The sequence below is a fragment of the Oreochromis niloticus genome, linkage group LG8, assembly GCF_001858045.2.
Source record: "Oreochromis niloticus isolate F11D_XX linkage group LG8, O_niloticus_UMD_NMBU, whole genome shotgun sequence".
Taxonomy (NCBI): domain Eukaryota; kingdom Metazoa; phylum Chordata; class Actinopteri; order Cichliformes; family Cichlidae; genus Oreochromis; species Oreochromis niloticus.
This window is the reverse complement of record NC_031973.2, coordinates 187,947-213,873: the sequence shown is the minus strand read 5'-3', so window position 1 is coordinate 213,873 and position 25,927 is coordinate 187,947. Positions and strand designations below refer to the sequence as shown.

General features: G+C 42.8%; 1 protein-coding gene across 3 annotated transcripts; it reads left to right on the top strand.

Moving 5' to 3' along the window:
- Positions 1-25,291, top strand: plekha1b (pleckstrin homology domain containing, family A (phosphoinositide binding specific) member 1b). 3 transcript variants are annotated; one of them, XR_003221296.1, is made up of 13 exons: positions 1-124; positions 7,020-7,205; positions 8,779-8,835; positions 9,970-10,015; positions 10,726-10,823; positions 12,608-12,733; positions 13,764-13,901; positions 14,334-14,402; positions 16,142-16,206; positions 16,288-16,351; positions 16,736-16,825; positions 20,742-20,928; positions 22,209-22,347. XR_003221296.1 is itself a non-coding variant. In XM_005471583.4 (13 exons), exons 2-13 carry the CDS (start codon positions 7,065-7,067, stop codon positions 22,438-22,440), a joined length of 1,200 nt encoding a protein of 399 aa, XP_005471640.1. In that variant the 5' UTR covers positions 1-124; positions 7,020-7,064; the 3' UTR covers positions 22,441-25,291. The 3 variants fall into 3 exon arrangements, 2 of the variants coding, with proteins under 2 accessions (XP_005471640.1, XP_005471639.1); XM_005471583.4 differs by lacking the exon at positions 20,742-20,928 and adding an exon at positions 19,037-19,110 and having other exon boundaries at positions 22,209-25,291; XM_005471582.4 differs by lacking the exon at positions 20,742-20,928 and having other exon boundaries at positions 22,209-25,291.
- The last annotated feature ends 636 nt before the right edge of the window (positions 25,292-25,927 follow it).

Below are 25,927 nucleotides of genomic sequence, written 5' to 3'. Positions count from 1 at the left end.
GTAGTCGTCAGCAGAACCTTTTATTTTCAAAGGCTGTAAGCGGAAGCAGTGTGGGTTTATTGTGGTGTAACTTGACGCTGGTGCCGGACAGCTGCCACACTGGACTCAGACTGAGCCGGACTGTGTAAGTAAACCTGAAATCCGTCGCTTTTCCTGCCGCGGTGCCGCTGGACGGTCAGACCGTGTTTGTAGGGATGGTTTACCCGGGCAGCAGCGGCCTGGTTCAGGCCACAGGCTGTCGGAGAGACGGTTAATGTAGGCGGGAGAGGAAATGGGTCGATGTTTTTAGGCCTGTGACTACAGTTTGAGCTCCACGGGGAGGAATTGAGCACTGGTGACAGTTTAATAGGCATATTTACCACAGTGAATATTATATCTGTACCAAACACGGCCGGGTACTCATGAAAATGAAAAGCAGAGGATTTACAGCAGTGTAATTACACCTTAAATGATTCAGGCTGATCTGATTCATGAGGTGAATGAGCTGTAAAATCAGGGTTTATTCAGCTTTTGTCAGTAAAAAATTTATATATTACCAAGAGCGATTGTAGGATTCTCATGTGGTTGCACATTTACTTTAGTTTTTTGTTTTACTATTTGTTATCTTTTTGTTTGATTTCAGCTCATTTTGCCCGTTTTGTTTGTTTTTTTTATTTCCATCTTTTGTTTTTTTGATAAACAAGTTATTATATATTTAAGGCCCAGAGGAAATCAGAATACCTGATCTGAAATAAATACAATGTAGAAAATTGGTGTTAAAAAGATTAGGCGGTATTTTCAGGCTCACGTGCTGCCCTGTGGCTTCATGCAAATGTTCTTACAAGAAAAGAAGTGAATAATTTTTTGTTTTGAATAATTGTTCAGGTAGTGAAACAGTGTTTAGACTCAGAGCTTTCTGTGGGATATCACTAAGACTGTCTAATCCAGTGTACTTCTTGTTATTCCTTTGTGTGTATTGTGTGTATTTTAATTTATACTTATTCTTTTCCCTCTACTGTAATTTATTATATTTTTTATTAATACATATATTTTATTAGTTTCATAAAGGAAGTCTTTGTAGAGTCTGTATAAAGTTTTTACTTGATGTGTCGTATTTGAATGCATCACTCGGGCAGATGTTCTAAATTTCATTGTACACCTGTACGATGACAGATATATTCAGTCTATTCTATTCTATTCTATTCTATTGCTTAATCAAAAATTATAGTCCTACAATAGTATAGAAGTCTTAAAATCAAAGTTAGGGGTCGTCAGGTAGCCTCAGAGTCATATTTCAAGTAAATATGAGCATTATTGTGTATTAGTAGTTACCCAGCAGTATGTACAGTGACATCATCAGTCAGATGTGAGAACAAAAGAATAGCTGTGTTTTCCCCTGAGAATTTGAAGTAGCAGTTGAATGTAACTTCTTAACAAGTTTTCAGTAACGATACATCAAGCTTGTAATCTCAACAGAAAGCCTTCTGCACGTCATAAAACTGAAAGTGAAAAATATCATTGTGGGGGATTTAAAAAAACAATCTTGGGTCAGGATTTTAAACCTGTTGTTTAACCCCCATCAGTAATTTCCATTTACTGTTTGCTCTTCCTGTCATATAGATCGCAGCTAGCAAGTGCTCCTGCGATATTGTGGCAAAATAGTATCAATACAAATATCAATATTTTATTAATTAATAAGAAAGGCTTAGCTAACAAATCTACCTGCTAATTCAGAGCAAGCTAATTAGGGGCTTACATGCAGCCCTCACTGTCAGACATACCTGGGCTTGCCTCATTATAACATAAATCCATGGTGTCACTATATCATTGATATTGTAACACTTTTATAGCATTTTATAGTATTATTGTGGATGATATAATGCAGCACAGTGACCTGTGGTGTACAGTCTATGCAACAACAATCATAACATGGTTGAAGGTATTTTCAACAATCCCTTCGTAACCTTTTTAATTTTCAGTTGTAGACCTTATAAATGTGAATATTGTTAAGCAAATAGCTCCAATACTTACTATGTACTTATAAATATGCAAAATAATAAGAAAGGAAAAGCTGTGTTGGCACCAAAACACTAGTTGGTGGCAGAATTGTTGCCTTCAAGTTGATCCATTCTCTTCTAGTAGTTTGGACAGTGGAATAATTCGGTGGAAATGCATCATTTACTTATATTTCTATTTACAGTGTAGGGTTTCAGAAAGGGGGAGTTACCTGAGTGTCACTGGGTTTTTTTGGTGTTTAAGATTTCAATCACTGAGGAGCTGCTGAGCCGGAAAAAAACTAGACTTAAAATAGTCACCATGACATCACTTACTGGTCTGTGGATTATGGTTTTGAAGCTTTGCATCTGCCATTGTTGAATTAGAGACCTTGCATGAATGAATGACAAAGGAAAGTCAATATGTGGTATGACCTCTTTTATTATTTAACACAGTCTGAACTCTCTGAGGCGGCTTTCTTGTCCCTTCTTTAAGGAGTCTTCGGGAATAGTTCTCCAGGCTTCTCGAAGAACATTCAAAACTCTTCAGTTCCAATTATGGGATTGCATAATTCCATCAGCTTTGACAAAGCTGCTGTCAAACTGTTACAGAGCCTTCACTGTTTTTCACAGATGGCTGAAGACACTGTAAGAAGCATGAGGGGCGTTTCGAGACTTTTGCACAGAGTTGATTCTAGTTGTTTTACTCCTTCTCTACTCGTGTGCTGAATATTTGCACATTTCCAAAAATAACCCAAATCTTTTTTTGCTCGAGTAATTCAAAGTGAAAATTCGAGGAACTGCGTTTGTGTTTTTTAACACTTCTATGTTGGCGTCATCCAAACAGTCGTAACTGGTGACACCAATACTTCCCCTGTTAGCTGAGGAAGGAAAGGCAACAGTATGAAGCTCTTAGAGTCTTTTTAGGAAGAGAACTATTTGAGTGTCTGCCTCTTATCTGCTGTACAACTCAGACCGAGATAGGTGGAAGAAAATGAATGGATGGACTGTCTTGCATTGCTAACATTCATTCACACTTGTTGTGTTCTAAATTTGCAGTCCCATACCTTTGCTAGCTATCTGTCTTTGAGCAACTCCCGTGTTATGTTATTTTCCTTTTAAAGTGGTTAAAGTCTTAAAAGGTTAAAGTGGAAAAAAGCAACTTTTTGCTTGTCTTTCTGATTTTTGTGCTACTCTAAAACTCTTATGGCTTCATGTTTTCTATTGATCTCTAAGTCAATAGAGATCTTAAAACTGTAAGATCTCTATTCCCTCTTAAAACTGTAGTATCACCTCACTGTCAGCCTTGTACATTAAACTAATATTCATACAAGTTTGTCATTGTATGGGCATTTTCACCAAATTTAAAGAAAGTTGAAGAACTCTAAAGGCATTAAATCAGATGTAAGATATAGTCATCCTTCAGCAGTGCTCTGAACTGTTCCTACAGGAATTTTTTCCACTTTGAAATTGAAAATGAAAACCACAAAGTTGAGCTCTGTGACAGCGAGCCGCCTCCCTGCGCAACTTCTAACCTGCTGCTGCTTTTTTATGGCTTAAAGTCTGCTTTTACGGACCAATTTTTACTCATCCCATGATGGGTGGGTCTGCCTGAGACTCTGAGGAAATTGCACGCTCTTACAGCGGTGACTCGTCAGTGACAGGGTAGTCACACCCTGAAGCAGTGGTTTTCAGGCTTTTTGTGCCCAAGCCACAGCAAACTGTCTGCCATAATTAGAAGCCACACCTGTATTCATATCTGCTCAAAATAAAATCAGAGTCATCTAGCGTGCCATCAGTTGTTCTTTTGATTGTCTTTTGTGGTTTCTTGACCGTGCACGGCTCTTTTATGCCAACGCATTAGCGTAAAGGTTGCCTCCGATGTCTTATCAGACACACAGCTCAATAGACCAGTCCTGCAGCGTCTGGTTCAGATTTGACTAGACCAAGTTTGTCTCAGAGGGAATGTTTGGTTTCAGAGTGGCTGTTTAGTTTGTTCGGCACTATGTTAGCTTTACCCAGATAACACATTCTGAAAGTGACATCCCCACTCCAGCTTCAAGTAGCTTTAACTTTCCCCCTACTTCTTATTCAGTTGCTCGGTTAGCTGCACTAGCAAATTGCAGTTTTCCATTTAAGAAAATGATCTATTTCCCTTTTATTGTCAGTCAGGGCCTTTGATGTGTTTTGTTCTAATAATTCCCACCATTGTGCAATAATGGGAATGGGCTGGGGTTTTCCTTTGACAGACATTTTTAAAGGAGTATTTTAGAGGAAGTGACTGTGTATAAAGTACTGATACAGTACAGTATATTATGCAGAATACAGTATGTGATATATGGCTGTCAAAAAAATTCAAGGCACACGTACACTTGCCTCAAGTCACACCATTGTTCCTTGGCACACCATCTGGGGGTCATTCCCCTCAAGCATGCCTGGCCTTATTGTCTATTTAAGTCTTAAGAAAAGTCTGCAGAAATTACAAAACGAACATCACTGTTGTATTGAAGAACTTTGAACTAGCGATTGAAGCCTTAAACTCTTCAGGAAACTGTTTACTCAAGTACTAAATTAAGTTAGCAGTTGGACTATGTTTAGAGACTTCTACACCACTGGATGTTTTTTGTGGGTCGTTAAAAAAAAATTTTCTCAACGTCCATCTTTCTTATCTGCTTTTTAGATGCTAACATAATTTATAAATTTGTAAAAACTCAGAGCGTAACTACAACCCATGAGCTCATGGAGTCATGGACACTAAATATTCGAACACTCTCAGGCCAACTGGACATTAAGCTCAGCTTTATGACTTTTTAATAGTCAGTTGGATGGATAATGTCAGACGTTCTCTTGGCTTAAGTTTGGTCTGTTTTCCACGTCTTGGCTTAATGTTGTATATTCCCTTTTCTTGTGAATGTGACAATATGTTTATAATATCTGTTTATTGTAACGCTCGTGGTAGTAGCTAAACTAGAATTTTGCAGGTATCTGAAATCCAAAAGTGCTAACTTGAATCTGGGTGTTAAAACTCTTTGTTGGCCAAAATGCTCAGACAACACTTTGAAAGAAAGGGAACCGTTTGGCCTTTCCTCCTGCTTTAAAGGAAAATTGAGCAAAGCTGGCCATAACATAAGAAACGTGAAATGCAAAAATCTCGTTTTTTCTGATAGCTGGAGCAAAGTTGAAGGTCAGTTTGGACCAGACATTCAAGGCAACTTAAACCAGTCATTGAAAATGTTGACACATCGTGAGGTTTGAAGCCCACTCTGGGGTGAAGACACAAAATAAATGTCTGTATGATTGATTTCAGCAGACATGTTGATTCTGGCATTGCAGTGTGAGAGTAAATCACAGAGCTGGAAATGGAAAACAATAGTCTTTTACCTCTTAGGGTGTGTGTGTGTATTACTCATATTGTCACGGCATGAATCTGTTTGCATAGCCTCTATGGAAACAAAAGACAAGTCCCTGTAATGTAAATCATTAATTTTCATCCTGAAGTCCTGGCAGCGTTAGGGTAAGGGTAGGATTAGGATTAGTATAGTGAAGGTTAAGTCAGATGAATGTAAGTCAATGGAATGTCCTCTGAAGTAATGGAAAGACAAGTGTGTGTGTGTGCGTGTGTGTGTGTGTGTGTGTGTGTGTGAGTGCGTCCCTGAAAGTTTTTAATTTGACAAACCACACTTTACATCTGCATGTTTCAATGACACGTTACGTATTTGATGTGAAGAAAACTGTCATTTATGTATGAAAGGAATCCGGTGCACAAAGGATTCTGCACAGGAAGGATCATTCACGTTTTCCCTACTTGATGACAGTGGCATGCACTATGCATGAAGGAAACTGTTGAAGAAAAAGTAGATTCTGAAAGTGAAGGTTGGATTGCCTGAGCTAGCATTTATCACCACAGGAACGAGTATTATCTTCCTTATCTGGAAAACTTCATGCCGGGCTTCATTAGCTATGAAAAGGCTGCAGGCTGTAGGCGTTTCAGCTACTTACCTGCCAGTAGAAACTCAGAGGGGACTGAGGCTTTTGAAAGACATGAATCTTAGCAGCCAGGCAGTAAATTGCTGTAATTGTTTTTTATTTAAAATTAAACTTTGAGGTTTAAGTTCTCGCCGTATAAAAGCAGGTGAAACATGCAGTCCAGTGAAGTCCACTGCCACTGGAACAGTGACCCTTCAGAAACATTGAAAAAACTTTGGGGACAGAGAGTGTACAGAGAGAGAGAGCAATTTATGTGGAAAGGTAAAGACGCTACAGTAATACAGAGAAAAAGCCCAAAAAATGAGAAAACCCCAAATGAGCAAGCACTTGGCAAAAGTGGAAAGAAAAAACTCCCCTTTAGAAGGAAGAAACCGCTGGCAGAACCAGGCCAAACCAAATTAATTGGCTCCTTTTATTGTGGAGGAGTAGCAGCTCTACATGAGTTCCTGCTGAAGGACTGAGCTCTGCAGCCCCCGCTCACAAACAGGAACCCAAGATACTTGAACTCCTCCACCTAAAGCAGCCACTCCTTCCCACCACAGAGTGGGCACTCCCCACGTTTCCATCTGCAAATTATGGTGTCAGACTTGCTAATTCTCATTCCTGTCAGTTCTTACCTACTCAGCTGCAAATGGCCCAGTGCAAGCGACACGTCATGAAAAACCAGATCATCAAATCCACAGAGCACGGTGCTGGTGAGCAAACCAGTCTACCCATCCTTACTGGAAAAATGGAACTCAAACTTTCACTTGTTTCATTTCTTCTACATGTCTTTGGGATACAAGTTTACCAATAAGATAAAACACAAAAGCAACAGACTTGGTAAAAACAGCAAAACACCCAAGCTGCCAACCACCTTTAATTAGACCCGTATGTCTGTACTGAGTCAGCAGTGTAAAGAAATGTGCATTGTTTACTAGTCATAGGTCAGCCGTAATGCAAATAAAAACCTGAAGTACAAAAATGTAGTACATCACTGAAGTACATCACTGCAGCTTTAGAATTCCAAACCTAGCACCTTAAACCCGCCTTGACGCTTGTGTCTAAATGTCTGTGCAGAGTTCCTGTGATGCCCCAGAGCGGGCTGAGCTGGTCGGGGTTGCGATGCCTTACGTGGACCGCCAGAATCGCATCTGCGGCTTCCTGGACATCGAGGAGAATGAGAACAGCGGCAGGTTCCTGCGGCGTTACTTCATCCTGGACACTGAGCAGGGCAGCCTGCTGTGGTACATGGATAACCCCCAGGTAAGGCTGTTTATGAGCGGAAAACATCTTTATCATCTAAAAATAAACAGTTTTTATAGGTTTTTTCATCTGAGATCTGGGTCATAAAGTCTTGGGGTGTGTCTTTAGTAAGAACATAAATGTAGGGCTTTTATTTTGAAGTTCAGTACAGGTATTGGCTTTGGTTTTCTTACCTCCAAGCGGCAATAAACAGCTCGTGAAAATCATCATGCAGGGACTTGAATCGCTTCAAGGATGTAATCCATCACATTGTTGCACAGCTCATATTTTAGATGCATCTTAAGAATCAGCTGCATGAAGCATCAAAGTCTTTTATGCTACAGCATCATTTTTCTATTGTCGTGCACTGACACCGTGAAGCTTGGCTCTCATATTGTTCTGCATTTTTCCTACTACCTAAAAAGATGCTGCAGATGTCTCTGCCCGTGACTATGAAGCCCACTGCTTCTTTTGCAACAGGAGGAAGTAGGAACTGTTGCACCGGGGAATATATTTTAATTCACTTTCACACTCTGCTGTGCAGCAGGATGGTGTGTGGGAGTGAGTCAAAATTAACTCCTCTGTGTGCGAGCTCATTGTGATGAAGGGACATGTCAGACACATGAATCACACCACTGATGTGTTTAAGCAGTTTTAACAGTTTTTCAACGGCGCTGGAGCCGTACAGCCCCCTGAGACCCTCTCTCTTCATATGAGGACATTACACTTTGGCTTTTCTGCACCTTATACTTCATTAAAGGGTTTTGTTAAGCAATGGTTACTTTAGAAAGAATGCAGGATTAGGGCACTTCCTCCTTGGCTTCACTGTTCAAATCTGAAAAGCTGATGATGTGCAGGGATGAGGTGGGTGAGGGATTAACAAAAAATCCAAAAAACAAACAAAAGTGAAGACAGAATGAGGAAGTCGTGAATTTGCAGGATAGAAATGCACTCGGCACAGATTCTTTTTCACTGCTGATTGAGTTGTCTCACCTCTGCATGAAACCAAGCAGACAAACGGGAACCAGAACAGAAACAGGTTAGCAATAGCACTGAGATTTCCTACTGTTGGGGAATTTCTAAAACACATCGCATCCTCATGCAGAAAGCTGGTCGGACTGCCAGCGCACAGAGCTTTGGTATTTTCCAGATGATCTTCCCACATAGATTATGCTCATAACAAGTATTGTGAGATCAGAGAAGACTGAAACAGGGTTTTACCATTTTTTTATTCATATCTGACTCTTTGGATAAAGTTAAGTTCTCTTATGAGTCCACATCATCGTCTTTTACATTATTTTGTCATTTTTACTAAACTTTACTGAAAGGGGAAAAAGCAAACGTGTTTGCACGTTCATTACAAACAGCGATTTAAGAAAAAGAATAATTAATCTTCAAATTAAAGGTTTTTAAATATCATGTTGTGAAATCTGTAAATAAAAACATGAAATACTGTTGTTGATTTCCATCATAGCAGGCAGCACTGATGTTAGCACTACTACCTTGTTTACTTCTGTTAGTTCTACTTCTTCTCGATACAATCACGAATGGCTGATGCTTATACATTTGTGTACATTTGTGCTTTTCTCTTCAGAATCTGCCCAAAGGTGCAGGAAATGTGGGCTCTCTCAATCTTTCCTACATCTCCAAGGTTAGTCCTCACTCTTCCACACACACCGTTTCCCAGAGGTTTCACCTGTACTCTCTGTGCGTATAAACGTGCTTACATCTGTAAAATCCGTTGTTATTTTGGCGTGTGATTTCTCTTGTTACCAGCTGTAGATTGAACAGAACATCTGCTGGATTCTAGCCTCTTCCTTTTCATGACGCCATCCTAAAGTCTGTCCAATTCCTGTGGCGTCAGCCGGATTTTAAACACAAAAAAATTAAACGTTATATCACAACAACCAAATAAATTCAGAAATTCATTTGAACATCACACAGTAAATAGATGCTTCAGAACAGGAAGAAACCTCCAGAGGAACAGGGCTCAGAGAGGGGCGGCCATCTGCCACGACCAGTTGGGGGTGAGGGGAGGGAGACAGGACAGACGATACACTGTGGAAGAGAGCCAGAGATTAATAATAATTTGGACTTTTCTAATTTTAGAGATATTGCACAAATGCAAGAAAGCAAGCCTACAGTTTTTTAAATTATGTGCATTGAAGAACAACTCCAAGATTCCTCACAGTGTTGCTGGAGGCCGGGGTAATGCCATCCAGAGTTAGTATCTGTTTAGATGCCACATTATTATCTGAATTTTGAAGCAGGAAGTTAAAGCTTATTCTAAGCTGGGTATCATCTGCGTAGAAGCGAAAATGTATGCTGTGCCTTGTAATAATACTGCTGAAGGGAAGCATGTATAATGTAAACAGAATTGGTCCTAGCACTGAACCCTGTGGAACTCCATAATTAACCTTAGTGGGTGAAGAGGACTCTCCATTTACATTAACAAATTGGAGTCTGATAGATAAGATTCAGACCACTGCTGTGAGTGTAGCATAGCATATTTATAGTATGATATATAGTTTTCCTGATGGCTGAGTTTTTCCCACATAGCAGTGAAAGTGTTGGCCAAAATGTGACTTCTGTGTGGTTTTCTGTAGGCCACATTGGTCTTGTCCCATCCACAAGTCCACCTTACATCGGCTAAATGACAGCTGTGCCAGGATTTATCAGTCCCATACTCTGCCATAAGCAGCATGGAATTATCACAAATGTGTGGGTTCATGTTTTTGGTGTGTTGTGCTGAAACATTTACCCTTTACTCTTCTCTCTTGCTAAGGTCAATGATGCCACCAAACAAAGACCAAAGGCAGAGTTCTGCTTTGGTAAGTTCATCTTTATTCCTTCTCACCCTACACTGCGTCTCTCTGCCTCCTTCCTCTTTACCTGCATAGTAACTCTAGCCACATACATTTCTCTTTCCTTTGCTTTTGACCTGTTTGTGTGTGGCTTTGTTTCCAGTGAGAGGAACTATCGTTGCTCCAACACGCTGACGTTTTAAACAATAGCGTGCTTGTAACTTTGTGGCAGCAGATTGTCCCTTTCCTGTTTCAACATCACAATGTACCTGTGTGCAAACAGCTGTGTACAAGAACACAACCGGCCTGCACAGAGCCCTCAGACCCCACTCCTTCCTCACTTCCTTCCCAGTCTCCTTTGTTCTCAATCCTTCCTTGTTTCCTTCCTTCCTCGTCGTTCTGCCCTACCTCTTTTCTTTCTCACTCCCTTCCTCCCTCTTTTCCTCATCTGTACGGTTTATTTCCTCTCTTTTGTCCCTTGCTACTTGTTATTCCTCTGCTGTCAAACAGTAGGCCTTTGTCACTCAATAGGAGGAAACTGTACAATGACAAAGACCTGACCTCTGTGTGTGTATTTGCATCTGGATGGGATAATGGCACACACACACACACACATCCTCTGCCTCTGAAACAGAAATAAGACGATATTTTTAGATACCCATGGAGCTCGTTTCTCTTCTTCCTCTTGTGCTTTCGAGCCTTACACATTCCTCTCTCTCCCTGTCATTTGTTCACAGTTATAAATGCAGGAATGAGGAAGTTTTACCTACAGGCCAACGACCAGCAGGATTTGGTAGAATGGATCAGTGTTCTCAACAATGCCATCAAGATTACTGTGAGCCACACACACACACACACACACACACACAGATCCATCGTTGACCCTGTTTGTCCTCTGGTTGTGTGTCGCTCTGTCTTCAGCCTCGGGCTGCAGCAAATGGAAAGTTACACATCAGGCCACTGTGATAAAGATCAGTGCAGGCGTAGCAGCGTGTAAAGACACAACAGCATTAAAGCCACCTGCAGCTGCTGTGGTCTGCAGTCAGCTGACAAGTTTTCTGTGCACACTTTCATCTTTTCAAACTTCCTGCCTCTATAATCAAGGAATCTCCGAACTCGTGCGGCGATATCGACGCACGTGCTGCGCTGGCCGCTGCTGAGTTGAGCAAGCGGGCAAAAATCTGTTGGGTTGCAAATGAAGGGTCCTGCAGAGATGCACGGCCAGCTGAAATGACACCGAGACGTCGCTTGTGTCAGCAGATGCCATTTTCCTTTTTGCGTGCACCACCCTTTGCAAGGGCGACAACAGCAAGTGCATTAGCCTGACTGAAGGACTCGCAGCATTGGTCGGGTTATATGCAAACAGTGACGTCGCCACAGCTCTATACCATTTATACCAGCGCTAAGGTCCTTGGGGTATTCTCCTGAGTACATCCACGTCAGCACAGGAGATGTTAAAAACCAGAAGCACTGAAATCACTTTGCTCCTGATTTTGACTTTTGAGTTTTGGTGGTAAAAACTGACTGTTGTACACTCTGAAACCCAGCAGGCCACCTGCATGAGGTTACAAAAGCAGAGAGGCGCACTTGCTGCCAAAACTACACCACAGTGTGGTTTTCACCAGCAGATGTCATGCCGCTATTGACATGTGCAATCTCAGTAGCAGCTAGAATAGGCTGACCAACGTCGTGTTGTGGATGGATAACCTCAGACGCTCTGGCTGAAGTCTGAAGTCTGTTTTCAGCGTTTACCTCTGCTTCTACTGAGAACAATCCTCATCCTGTCTTCTCTGTGCTAATGCGCTTATACTAGACTAACAACAGCTCTGTAGCTAGTCACCAGGTCAGTCCTCAGACAGTTTAGACCACCTGTACGTGTAATGTCATGTGTTCTGTGAGGCTTTAGTGCCTTAACATGCAGGTTGTTACAGTATTGGCTGCAAAACTACAAAGTCCAGGAGGAGGTTATTAAATCATAGGGGTGAAGGGAGCATAGTGGGAATTTGCAGTCTATGTTAAAGTAATGCCGATCACAGCTTTAACACTGCTTACTGAAAAATGATTAGCTGGGAGTGGCAGATTCATGCGTCCTGCTGTCGGCAGCATTCAGATGCTTTGACAAACAGTCACCGATTGGCACTCAGGGAATGAGAATGGGCTGGTTCAGATCAAGATTCTTCATGTGCACCACCCATCCTTTTATCATTTGTTCCTTTTCCATCTCTCAGAGTCCAGGAAGGAGTCTAAAACAGCACTTATTTTAAAGTTAATTACTATTGTCTGCTTGTTGTTTTAAGCTGTGCTTTAGCCTGCGAGCACCTCTGCTTTGGTACATATGTAACTTGCTGGTTACAGCATGAGCTTCCTGTCAGACTTAGACCTCTGCTACAGTTCATGGTGTGAAAATAACCATCGTCACTCTTTAAGACCAAAGTCAATAACTGATCCTAATAGCTTTTATCTCTATTTAATTAGCATTGCTAACATAATGTAAATTCTTATGATAAATAACATTCAGAGAGTTAAAAAAAAAAAAGAAAAGAAAAAAGGTGAAATAAAGCCCAAGTTCTTAAAAATAGTGAGCCTTTTTGAAAGCCACGACTCCTGCTCTGTTTTCAGGTGCCAAAGCCCGGCGAGGGCCACAACACCCACTCAGAGACTCCACAGGAGCTGCTTGGAACCATGAAACAGGTCTCCTACAAAACTGAGATCATCGGAGGAGTCCCCATCATCACGGCCACTCAGGTAATGCTCACAGCCGCGAGCTGCAGGAGCAGCTCGGCAGGTCCGGTCCTGCCTGTGCTGGTATGCAGCTGCAAATGTGAGTCAGCTCGCAGGAACACAGGCGAGTGAAGGCTGGTTTAATTACAAGTCGGAGGCTTTAAAAATATCAGGGGGAACACGCATTGACATTTAGCCGCTCATAGCCGAGATTTGTTTTTATTTGTTAAAGGGGAACTCTGACAATTTTGCACATCTGTGATTGTTACGCCGGTTTTAGGAAGTAAAACTGCAAAATCTTTGTAATCCATCGTTTGTTTATGATTGAGACTAGAGACTCCAGTCAGTGGAGTTGCATTATGGGTAATATATAATTGAAATTAATGACAAGAACAGGAAGAATGCATGGATTAAAAATATCATCGCTGACTGTCGTCTTATTTCTATTCTTGGACTCTCTTAGAGTAGCTTTGGATGATTCAGAGTTCATAATAATCCTTATTTGTCTTACACCGGGCTTTCATGCAGCCCCTCAGTTCATCCTCTGTGTGAAAACAACACATTTAGCTCCTCCCCCTTAAAGTCTTTCAGCTTTCTTCTGATTGGCTGCCCCTCAAAACACAAAATTGAAACAGTAGGTGGGCAGGTGGCTGGTGTGTCATGTTAGGGGTATCCCCTCTCGATGACATCACCGGGTGTCAGAAGTTAAAAAAAACAACTGAGTGTTCAGAGCAGTTTGAAATGGAGAAATGAAGTGTGGACTCCGAATCATCGACCGAGGCAGTGAGTTTAAGGCGCCATGTGTCTAATGTTGTGTAAGAGGACATGTTTTTGGACACGGCTCAGTGTGGAAGTAAAAACTCCACAAACTCTTCAGCAGAGGACGACTTTAGAAATCAGTTAAAATTTTAAGACTTCAGTGTTTTATATATGTGAGAAAATCCCGTCCTGCATTAAAGTTTATAAAGTTTATTTAATCATTCTGGTTACAAGCAGTTAAAAAGAATCCAAATGAACTCTAATGTTCGTGTGTGTGTGTGTGTATGTATTTAAGGAGCAGGGAGAGGGCCACAATGGAGCTGATCGTGGAGGCGTAAAGCGGGCTCAGAATCAAATGCCCTACTTCCTGTCCAGAGGAGCGCAGGATCAGGCCATCATCAAAGCGGGATACTGTGTCAAACAAGGAGCTGTGGTGAGAGCGCGCACACACACACACACACACACTCTCAGGGTTAGTCAGTGTCGTCATAATGAACCATCATGTTTGGTTGGATAAAATTTCACACGGTAATCAGATAAAAATACTTTTGTGTTATTAATGAACAATAATCGATGTTCAGAAGAGAAAAGAAAAGTAAACCTTTTCACTGCAGTTACCTGCCATATTAAAATCATGTTTTTTAACAGAAAACATTTCTTAAATGCAAAAATGAACAAATAACCACAGGCACAGTAAGAAGACAGTCTGGTGGCCTTATAAATACAGCGTATGTACAGGTGTGGCACAGAGATGGTAGAAAACAGAAGGAAGTGGCAGGCATAGAACTAACCTAACTGTATTTCAAAATAAAACAGGAAGCAGTTAAACAGAAACTTTTCAATATGCTTTGCTTCCTCCTCTCAGATGAAGAACTGGAAGAGGCGGTACTTCATCCTGGATGAAAATTCTCTCAACTACTACAAAACTGACATGGTGAGGAAACGGTGAAGAGCTCAAACACGGTGACATCAGTGCACAAAGACACATCACGTTGCTCCTAAACAGACACTGAAGAAGAAGAGAGTGAAAAAAATCAATGCGTGCTTGTTGTGCTCTGCAGAACTTGCTGCGTGTCTCCACATGCAGAGGCATGCGTCGTGAATACCTCCTCATGTGATCTACGTGTGGACAGATTAGCCCTAACTACAGCCTGTCTGTGCACATATATGGGCACACCCAGTGTGTGTGTGTGTGCATACATATATGTGTGTCTGGCTGAGTGTTCACACCTTTTTTATGTGTAATCATGTCCTGAGTGAGCAGCTCTTGCAGAGTGTTTGTTCTTCATTTTTACCATATTCATGCAGGATAACGTATCCACACTGGAGGTTTTTGGTAGTCTGATTAATCCTGTAAAGCGAGCAGCTGAATGTTTCTGTAAAGTCTGACGTGTCATTTATTTGCTGCTCTTCGTTAAAAGCTTGTGAAGCTCGTTGACGTCCATGTTTATTAGCTCGTCGTCTTCCTTGTGTTCACCCTCCTCGACACACGCTGACATTTGTTTGCATGTTATCACCGCTGACCGCGAGTCATGCAGACTGACACGATCAAGCGTTTAGCTCATGCATATCATCAGCACACGTGTGTCTTCATGGATGCTGATCCGAAGGACACACGGGCGAACCATCTGACAGTCAAATAACCCCAGCACACACTGAGCATCGTTTATGAGTAATTTACTTAGTTTGCATCGTCAAGTGCTGATTATAGGCTGCTCATTAAGCCAGGTAAACGATGCTGCACATCGGGGATGTCAGACTAATCTTCCATCGTGGTCACGTGCGCCCCAGTTTGACCTTAACTGGGCCAAACCAGTGAAAGTGCACTTTCTGACAGTGTGAAGACATTTAATTAAACATTTAATCCCTGAAATGTCTTAATACATAAAAAAAAGAAGTGCAGCTTTCTACCTGATAAATGTGTAAAATTACAGAAAATGTTCTGGCAGCTCATTGCTCACACGGTCCTTCTTTTACCGTGGACCCAAAACCGTCTATAGCAGAGTGGATAGTGGAACAACAGGAACTTTTCTGTCATTTAATTGTTTAACTATCATTTAACTATTTGGTGCACCATGAGTGTCCATGGGGGAGGTCTTTATTCATTCAAAAGTACACTTAAAAGTCAAAATTGATGCACTCGTTCACATTTTATTCCAGTGGGCCGGATTAGAGTCTTTGCTGGGCTGGTTCTGGCCCTTGGGCCTTATTTATGTTTGACACCCTTGTTATGTATGTATGTTGGTGTAACCCGAGGTGATGACCTCTGGTCAGTGTAAAAGCATGCTGCTCACTGCCTTCTGTGGTTTGACAAAGTGTGAATGTGAAAGTTCGTAGCTGTCAGCTCAGCCGTGGCGTGAGTCGTCCTTTGATTGCAGTGAACCCGCCGCGCTGCAGAGCTGTGTCGGATCTCTAAACGTCTGACCTAGAGTCGTGGTTCCAACCGCTGTGAGCCGACCAACGTTTTGTTCACTCGACTGACCCACACGCTGTGAGCAAAGATTTAAACAGAGGGTTTTTTTCTCACAGGTGAACGTGTGACGCAGGCTCAAAGTATTTAGCGAAAAATCTAAATGAAATCAAACACAGACACTAAATATTACCCGACCCATCGTGACGAGGTCGCGTGTTTCAGTTTGCTTTTGATATGTACTTTCTCTTCTGTCGTCTCAGGAGAGGGAGCCGCTGAGAGTCATCCCGCTGAAGGAGATCCACAAAGTGCAGGAGTGCAAACAGAGGTCAGTCAGCCTCCCTGTCAGCTCTGTGTTTAGGTTGATTCAGGGGAAGGTCACTAAAACCGTCTCCTTTGTGTCCTCCAGCGAGCACATGATGAGGGACAACCTGTTCGAGATGGTCACCAGCTCGAGAACCTTCTACATACAGGTAACACATGAGGATGACGCGGTCATCAGTCAGGAGAAGCTCTTTCTGCATCGTTGTCTCATCTGTTGTGCTTTCAGCCAAATGAGCGTAAATTAGATTAAACATTTGGATGATTGTTCCATGCATCCGTTTTCTGAAGGATTTAGTCTCTCCGCTGCCTCCACATGAGATACTGATGAGGATTTACTGATGGTACATTTGATTGGTAGTCTTTGTTCTTTCCAACTCTTCTAACTCAACAACTGAGAGGGAGCGATTTACTAACAGGAAGACTTTGTTTAATTGAGTTAAAGTCACCGTATTATGTCATATGTACGTGTTTAGAATCATAGCTTTGCTAAAAAGGCGCGCATTCATTTACTTTCCTGTGTTTCTCTCTGTCAGGCTGACAGTCCAGAGGACATGCACAGCTGGATTAAGGCCATCTCAGGCGCGATCGTGGCCCAGCGTGGTCCCGGGCGCTCCGCTAACACTGTAGGTATCATCTCAGGTGAAGCTACTTGGTAAGAGGTTTAGGTGACATGGGAAAGGATGAGTTTGATTTAACAGGACAGATGTGGAAGTTTCATAAGCTCAGAGTAACGGTGCGAACATGAATGATTCAGTCTAACTAAGATGATACAAAGATGCTGCCATAAATGAAAATGCATTCCTTCTTCTCATTGGTCTTTAAAATCACTCTGAAGTGTTTCTTCCTGCTCACTTCACGCTGCTGCAACATGTGGCTGCATGAGCCTGTGCAGCAGTGCCACCGTGTGGCAGAAACACAGCACTGCAGCAGCTTAATGAGGTCTATAACTCTGTAAATCTTTATTAGATTTCTTTAATTAATTCAAAGATTTTTATTAATAAAACAATCTTCAGATGATTTGGGTGCTTAACCCACAGTGTGGGAATATTTTAATTGTAAATCTATGGTTAGGGATGAGACTGAGTGTGAAGTAATTTGTGTGTTTGTGATTTTAATATCCTGCTTGTTCATGTTTTTGTGACACTTTCTAGAGTTTCACAGATAATGATGACTGTGACTGATGCATGTGTTTTTGTGCATTTCTGTTAAATCTGTTTCATACACACACACACACACACACACACACCTAAAGAGTTTCCTTCCCAAACTATAAACATTCAAACCGAAGCTCGTCTGCTGCTGAAACGAATCTGGATCACAGACTGAAGCTAAAGTCTTTTAACTTTATGCAGCGATAAACTCCTGGAAAAATTTGAAGGAAGCCTCCTTGTTTTGTAGCAAAATAGACTTTTTTGACTGAGAGCCAGTTTTGATTTTAACTTGCAATATTAACCAGATACAGTTTGTTCAAAACCTGAAATATTGTTTCACGAGACCCAGACGCCAGTCTGACGCGAAGAGGAGTGATGATTCTGCCAGTGATGACGGCTGGAAAAGTAAAGCGATGCTGCAGTGGAAATCAAACTGGTTTGTAAGAGAAAAACAAACCAGTTTATGGAAACGCTCTCGCCTGAAGCTATAACTAAGTTTGGAAACTATTAACTCTCCAAGTGAAAACTGCTCAGCTGTAGTCAGAGGCCCCGCCCTCAGAGGAAATTCAGGCTGACCAAAGCAGAAGTCCATGACTGATGGTAAAATCACAGATTGCACGGTGCAAGTGTTGAGAACGGGACGTCCAGGTGCAGATTTCACAAACAGCAGCAGAGCTGGAAGCTGTGTGAACGTCCACGAAGAGGATTACAGCCGCTGAAAAAAATGGGGGAATTTGGGGATTTTTTTCTCAGAATTCTGGGGAAAAATTCCAAAAGACCCCTCACTCTTTTCACTGGCCCTAAACTTCCAGTAAACATGACCCTGAAGGGGGATTAGCAACTTTTAATTCAGGCTCAGAACGTTTGGATCACACCTCACACAGATGTTTGTCACAAGAAACAAAAGCAGGTACTTCTGGTTTCTGTCTGTGTGATGGATGGATGGATGGATGGATGGATGGATGGATGGATGGATGGGTGGATGGATGTGTGGATGGATGGATGGATGGATGGATGGATGGATGGATGGGTGGATGGATGTGTGGATGGATATGTGGGTGGATGTGTGGATGGATGGATGTGTGGGTGGACGTGTGGATGGATGGATGGATGTGTGGGTGGATGTGTGAATGGATGTGTGGGTGGATGGATGGATGAATGTGTGGATGGATGTGTGGGTGGATGGATGGATGTGTGGGTGGATGGATGGATGGATGTGTGGGTGGATGGATGGATGAATGTGTGAATGCATGGATGGATGGATGGATGGATGGATGGATGCGTGGATGGATGTGTGGATGGATATGTGGGTGGATGGATGTGTGGATGGATATGTGGGTGGATGGATGTGTGGATGGATATGTGGGTGAATGTGTGGATGGATGGACGTGTGGATGGATGTGTGGGTGGATGGATGGATGAATGTGTGGATGGATGTGTGGGTGGGTGGATGGATGTGTGGGTGGATGGATGGATGGATGGATGTGTGGATGGATGGATGGATGTGTGAATGGATGGATGGATGTGTGGATGGATGTGTGGGTGGATGGATGGATGAATGTGTGAATGGATGGATGGATGGATGTGTGGGTGGATGGATATATGGGTGGATGTGTGGCTTCGCTTGGATAGGAGCTCTCCTCCGCGCTGTAACTGAGCTGTGCTGTAAACTGTTGTTTTCAGATCCGTCAGGCCAGAAGGCTGTCCAGTCCTTGTATACAGAGGTATACGCCATTCTGCGGCGGTGAATGCAGCACGTATGTGACCCCCGTGCCCTTTACCCCCAACCCCCGCACCCCGACCCATTCACCACAGCTTCCCCCTCACCGAGTCTTCACCCTGCGCACCACAACAGACGCGTTGTGGTCCTTCCTCACTCTGAGCATCGACGCTGTAGTGTTCATCCATCCTAAAGCTACAGTCAGGCTGAACAGTCACTCCAGCTGTTGCTCAAGCAGCAGCTCTTTGTAGCCACATCTGGAGCCTGCAGTACGTGTAGCTGGATAGTTTGTGCGTTTGGATGAATCTCAGAAACATTCAGAGTTTGGGAGTTTACAGTTCATGCCTGAATGTCACCCAAACCTTTAGTCAGAACTCTGATTATCACAGAAGCAGAAAATCAAGTATTTCCTTCCTGTTTACGTAATTTATTTGGATCTTCTGTTGATTTAAGTTCTTTTCAGCTAATGAAAAGATATAAGACTAGTTCAGGATCAAAAACAGGTCAGAAAAAGTAAGAATAGTAATAAGAAAGGGATTTTAAATCCATAGTCTTGTTCCATTTGTTCAAATCTAAACGTTTAATGGCAATTTTAACTTATTTACAAAGTCAGAGAAAGTCGTCTAGACATGCAAAAGTGAATCTTATAGCACAGATTTATTCTACAGGATTATGGTATCTGAATCTAATTAAATAGTTAATTGAATTTATAAAGAAAAAGTTGAATTTATTGGAAATGACCTATGTAGACCCTTGTGCAGTACCTTTAAAGCCCAGCAGGGGGTGACAACCTGCACTTTGTGACTCATGGCTCTAAATAGCCTTCATCGAAATGCATTTTGTTCATGAAGCAGACTTCATGAATAAGTCTTCTTCATGGCTTTGTGGAATAACTCAGGGTTTCATTCAGGCTGTTGGGTTTGACGCTTCATTTCAGACCTTCTGAAGGATTCTCATCCAGATTAGACTGAACTGAAACTCATGATAAAAAGCTAACAAACTAGATTATCAGATTATTTCCAGGTATTATTCAGTCTTCCTTACATATTTATATCCTGTGGATGGATTTGTGCCACAGTGATGAATGTTGTCCAGTCACAGTCGTGCTGCCCTCAGCTTGATGCAGGTGGAAAAAACTCTGAAATTGAGTTGATCAGCTGATCTTTGACCTTTAAGTCCAGCTCACAGGCTGAGATGCTTCCTCGACATCGACACTGACGATTTCTTCGTACACTGTTGTTTTGGCAGCGTCCTCCTCGTAACATGTTGACTTTTCTCTCTGGTCCTCCATCGACTGCCTTATATTAACACGTCGATCCTCTCACATCACAGCTCGTCTCTCTCTGTCTTTCTTTTATTTATCCAACACGTTCTCCTGTAGGCAGAAACTTCAGCTCCACCTGCTCATAAACATATCATCCTGCACCACCTGCACCATCATCTCTGAGCGTTTCACGTTGTTTCATTCTTCATATCTCACTACTGATTCAAATTTACAGCGTTCCCGACTCCCAGCAGGACTCCACAAAGAGCCTAACTCATCCCGAGTCTCTCTTTTTTATCCTGCTAACACTCTGTCATTTTGTCTTTCTGTTTTTCCTCCGTGTGTGTGTGTGCATGTGTGTGTGTGTGTGCGTGCGTGTGTGCGTGCGTGCGTTTGCCTTACAGAGAGTAAGGTGTGACAGTGACGTACTAACCTTCCCCAAATGAGCCCCACCGCCGCCTTCTTCCCGTCCCTCCTCCTCCTCCGCCTGCTGCTGCTCATCGTCCAATCACCAAGCCCCGATGCCTCAGCTTCTTAGCACCTGCTGCTTGATCCCGCCCTGCTCCCTGGCGGCTGCGGCGCCACCCATTCGTACGTGTTGCTTGTATCTGCATGAAGCCTTGTTTAAACTCACAGCATTTCACTCATGTGTAACTATTTGTCCATCGAGAGCAGGTTAGCCAGCTGGAGGATTGTGGGTACTGTAGTGTTTAGAACCCCCTCTCTCCATTAAAGTGGCAAAAGAAGGTCACGGTGCTTTAATGTGGCTGCCGTGCTGTTACATCATCAAAGAGAACGTCCTTGGCTTCACCTCTGTAAGCTTTCTTTGCTAGAGTAACTTGGTTTGTCTGCTGTTACTGATCATCATCTTTTACAGTGTTCATAGCACCCTTCCTGAAAGCTTACTGTCCAAGCACTGCCTAATAACAATTAATATTATTATTATAATACTGAGGAAGCTTCTTTGCTTTTGCTGCCATTTGGCTCTGTCTGTCTGCTACTTTTGCCTAGCGATAAGGATTATTGTGCATTTAATTGGACCCCTAAATATGCAGCCTGATCAATCAGGTCTGATTCTGATCTAAAATAAGGACTAGAAGATGGTGACGACTAATGAGCATCTTTAACATCAAGCAAGCAGCTTTGGTTTCACAGAGCCTGATCCGGATGTTTCAGATTAAATTGGCTGTAAGCGCCACGTTTTCACTGATTCTGTGACTCGAGCTTTACATTTTACTGAGCCAGTTAAACACGAGGAGTCTAATGTCAATACTTTGTAATGTGAAGCTGTTAAAACACACGATAATGATACTCAATTATAAGGATGATACCCAACAGGAGACACATGTGAGCCTGATCTAGGCTATTCACAGCAAGTTTGTGTGACTGGAAAAAGTCTCACCCCCAAAATCTGGGTCATATAAAGCTGGAGTCTGTGCTGTCAGTCAGAAAAATGTGCCAAAGAAAAGTGCAGATGTGAGTCAAACCTACCTTTAGGCTGACCTTTAAGCCTTTCCAGAGCAGTTTCAGGAGTTTAGTTTACTTTAATCCAGGGAGCTGACGAGGAAATGTGGTCACACAAAGACACAGAGTTTTAGTTTTAATGTTGTTTTGAAGAAAATGTAGGAAACAAAGTTTTAGTTTAGACTTTCAGTTTTTTAAAGAGGAAGAAAAATAATGTGGGGCTGAGCTGCAGCTTGATGAGAAGCTCAGGCCTGAATGACTCTGACAGCGTTTCCTCTTTTCCATCTCCATCACACACTCATCCATCCATCCACCCACTGAGCCCTCCATCCACCCATCTCTCCATCTGTCATTCATAGTCACCACTTCTGCCTCACTTCCTCCTTCTCTTCCCTCCGTCTCCTCAGGAGCACAGTGACCACTCCCCTTCCAACTCCACCTTCTACCTCCCAGTCAATGAGGAACCCCAAGACTCGCAGTCCTCAGAGAGTGCTCAGCCTCGCTCTGGACACGCGCCATCGGGACAACTTCCTGGGCCTCCTCCCCTGGAGGCTGAGCGGGGTCCAGTCCGTGATGGTGCCCCTTCCCCCGGCGCGCTCCCGCCTGTCACTGCAGGAGACGCTGCAGCCTTCAAAGTGAAAGAGGAGGACAAGCTGGCGTGGGGAAGCCCCAGCGGCGTCTCCGGGTCCCAGCTCCTCCTGGCTGAGGATCAAGATGTGGACATAACCCTGTTCTGACAAACTCTAACGGACACACACACACACACACACACACACGTGCACACTGTCAGACTCTGCGTGTCCTGCTGAACCTCCTGGGACCAGTTCTTTGTTTAGTTTTTTTGGGGATGGGACCTTCTTCCTCCGCTGTTTTCCCTTCTCCTTGTCTTCCTATGTATGCTACAGTCTGTCACTCCAGGCAAACGACAAACACGGCTTGCTGTTACACGTTTCAGCGGCGCCACGAGTCTCACTTCCGCGTAGAAAAGCTCGTCGCCGAGGTCCAGATTCCCTGAGCAGAGGTCGCTGAGCGGCCAGCTTTCATGAGCAGGTTTCCAGAGGTCACGCTTACTGAATATTTCCCGTCGTCAGTGATGGAAAAATGTGTCATTTTCATAGATTAGAAAAGATGCTGGTCTGTGTCTTTCATAAGACAGCACTGAACACAAGTCACCCAGCAGGGTCGTGCAGGCATCTGTGTCTGCCACAGGTGATCCTGCTGCAGGGAAAGTCCCGCTTTGAGAAACTTTGGGTGGCTTCTAATCCCTGAAATGCAGAGGGACGGCCCAGCATTCAGAATAAAATAATAGCTGTCTGTCTGAGGGAAAATGGAGGAAATACGCCTCTGCAGAAGCCTCCCCCGATGGATTTGATTAAGCTTCCAGCTTTAGTTCATTTACTTCATATTTGGGCACCGCGACTACAGTGCTTTAGAGCCTCTGCGATGAAAGACAATCATCTGCTTCATGTTTGCTTTGGAAGATTTAAAGCTCTTTAATGAAGCAGACATGCCCAAAGTGAAGAGTGCTGCAGCCCGTTGGAGCCCACCCAATCTTAAATCTTCACCAAAAATCAAAATACAAGTGATGTATTTCCTTAATAATTATATTAAAAAAAATAAAAACTCACAGCCGTTGGCTCCAATGTGTGAAACTTCAGCACCGAGCAGTAAATTCAGGTCAGAGTAATGAGTAATATCACAAACTGACCACCTCATATTAGCAATTTGAAATCACTTGTTATATAAAGAAATACGTTTATATTAATATGTAACTGTACATACTGTAGTACCTCTGGAGTCCACCAGGGGGCGCACACTCTTTGAATGACTGTAACAAAGAATTCAAATAACCGGTAAAATTAGGCTATGATGGAACTTCCGTTTGTCAAGTGTATCGTGACCTCTGCTGGTATCACCACAGTTTGCAGCCTTTCCACCTCCTTTTTTTAAGCGCTTATTTAACCAAAGAAGTTTATTTGAAAGCTGCAGTCAGTGGAGGTAAAGTCAACGTTAAGGTTTATTTCCGTTTCTCATCACCCTCCTTTGAGAGCTGCTTTCAGAGAACACTGCTAATGTCTGTGAGGTTACTTCTCCTTCTTTCCAGCGTGCTAACTGGTATCTCCAAACCAGCAAGCTCAGCAAACTTTTTTATTTGTCTCTCCAGCACCAGCACGTTACCAGTTAGCTTGCTAAGTAGCCGTCAAGGTGCTCCAAACATCAGCAAGACTCCAGCACAGCTCTGAAAGAAAGAAAAGCAGCTCTCTGGTGGTAAAAGGCGTCGCTCTGCAGGCCTGTTTTAAGCGAGTGAAGCCTGATCCAGGAGGTGAAAAATCTACGATGGGCTTTAACAGAAAGCTTCTGCTGTCCTTTGTTTTTATCCAAGGTCAAGTCCTTCTCCTGGCTCTGTTGGAGGCCTCCAGCTGTTAAAAAGGAGTTTCTCTCTGTTTATTCGCTTGGGGATTGTTTGATTGTCTGGGTTTTATCTTAAAGCGCCTTGAGATGGCTTGATGTGAATCGATGCCTCTTACTTTGATTCCTGTTCATGATATCTGATCCTCAGACTTGCACATGAGCCTAAAATTCAACCATGATTACTAAATAAACCCTGAAGCACCCGAGGCTTTATCGACTTTTCTGCGTCCACACAGTTTTAGTCGTGAATCTCTTCATATGTTTACGCCTCTGAATCCTGCGGTTGGGAATCTTTGTTCTGGTGTCAGGACTGAAAACGTGTTCGGCTGTTGAAACTGCAGCAGCTGTAATTAGTGAGATCGCACAGCGCTCTTTATCTCAGCTCTGTCCAGTTTCAGCAGGGAATTTAATTTCTTATTAATAAAGTCAATCCTCGCCAAAACCTTCCATCTGCGGTCCAGTCGCTGCTTTGCCACATTTCCAGATTTATGATTTTTTTAAAATCCAAACTTCCGAGGCAGGAAGAGAAAATGAGAGTCTGGATGAAGCTGTGTTCAGACCTGCAGAGAATCTGGGCTCCAAGTGTGACGGTTGCTTCTGTCCTCTCGCCTCACTGTACATTCACGCCGCTGTACTACTTTCTAACTGATGACGTATTTGTTTCTGATGTCTTGCTGTAAGATGTGGGGACGTGAAACCAAACTGGATGTGTAAATGAGACTCTAAAGCTCAGCGGCAGGTTTTCGTTCCTCTCGGCGTCCAGCTGCGAGCTCTGGTTGTGGGTGTTTCTTTTTCTTCGGTTTCAATGTGCTTTTAGTTTTTATGATAATATTATTTACAGTGATGAAAAATCGAAACATATATGTTGTTTACTGAGTTTTTTAAACGCGTGTGCACGAGTGCACGCACACGGCCCTCCTTCCTGTTGTTCCCCGTTCACCATAAGCTGGTTAAAGTGCCTGCCTTGTTCTTACTAAGAAAAACGATATAACGATGAGCTCTTTTGACCCTTTTTAGTGTGAACGTGATTCTAAAAACATGTGCTCTATTTATTAAAAGAAATTTGGAATAATTTGAACTGGGTTCATGTGTCTGCTTTACTTTACTTTTATGGACTGCACACTAATTAATACACAGACAACATTTCTGGCACTTTTGCCAAAGTCGAGAAGGAAATTTAACAAAACAAACAGGAAGCGGGAGGCTGAAGAGACCATCCAATGAAGACAGAAGGAATAAAATAAAACACATGAAAATGATCACGCTTCAGAGGGCTGAATTCAAAGAATCCCTGAAAAAGTGATGCAGGAGGCCAGTTTTTCTGAAATGTCATTGCAGCAACAGAAAATGGTCCTCAGTAGTTTGGATAGTCCCGATGTGCTTACATGCATGTCTGAGAACATCGGGGTATACTCCTACTGTGTGGGGCTCAGTCAGTGGCAGTGATTTCTTCATCCTCTAGAATCTTCAAGTTCAAATTTTATTCGCCACATGCAGGTTGCCCTGCAGTGGAATGGAATCTTACTGCATAATCTCACCACGTGACTTGGCCAGAGAGGAGGAACCCAGCACTCACTACACCAGCGTGGGGTCTGGATTTCATCCTGATCCCTAATGGTAGTCAAGGTGCTGTTGCCTGTAGAGGTCTGTACGTCGTCGAGCTGAACGATGTTGCAGCCAGCGTAATGTTCTCCACGGCTTCTCCAGACCCTTT

Bases quoted from the DNA above. Each gene is read 5' to 3' on its own strand.
- plekha1b (XM_005471582.4), top strand. From the start codon at position 7,065: ATGCCTTACGTGGACCGCCAGAATCGCATCTGCGGCTTCCTGGACATC. The intron at 10,016-10,725 runs GTAAGTTCATCT...ATTTGTTCACAG, and splicing joins AAAGGCAGAGTTCTGCTTTG to TTATAAATGCAGGAATGAGG. The intron at 10,824-12,607 runs GTGAGCCACACA...CTCTGTTTTCAG, and splicing joins ACAATGCCATCAAGATTACT to GTGCCAAAGCCCGGCGAGGG.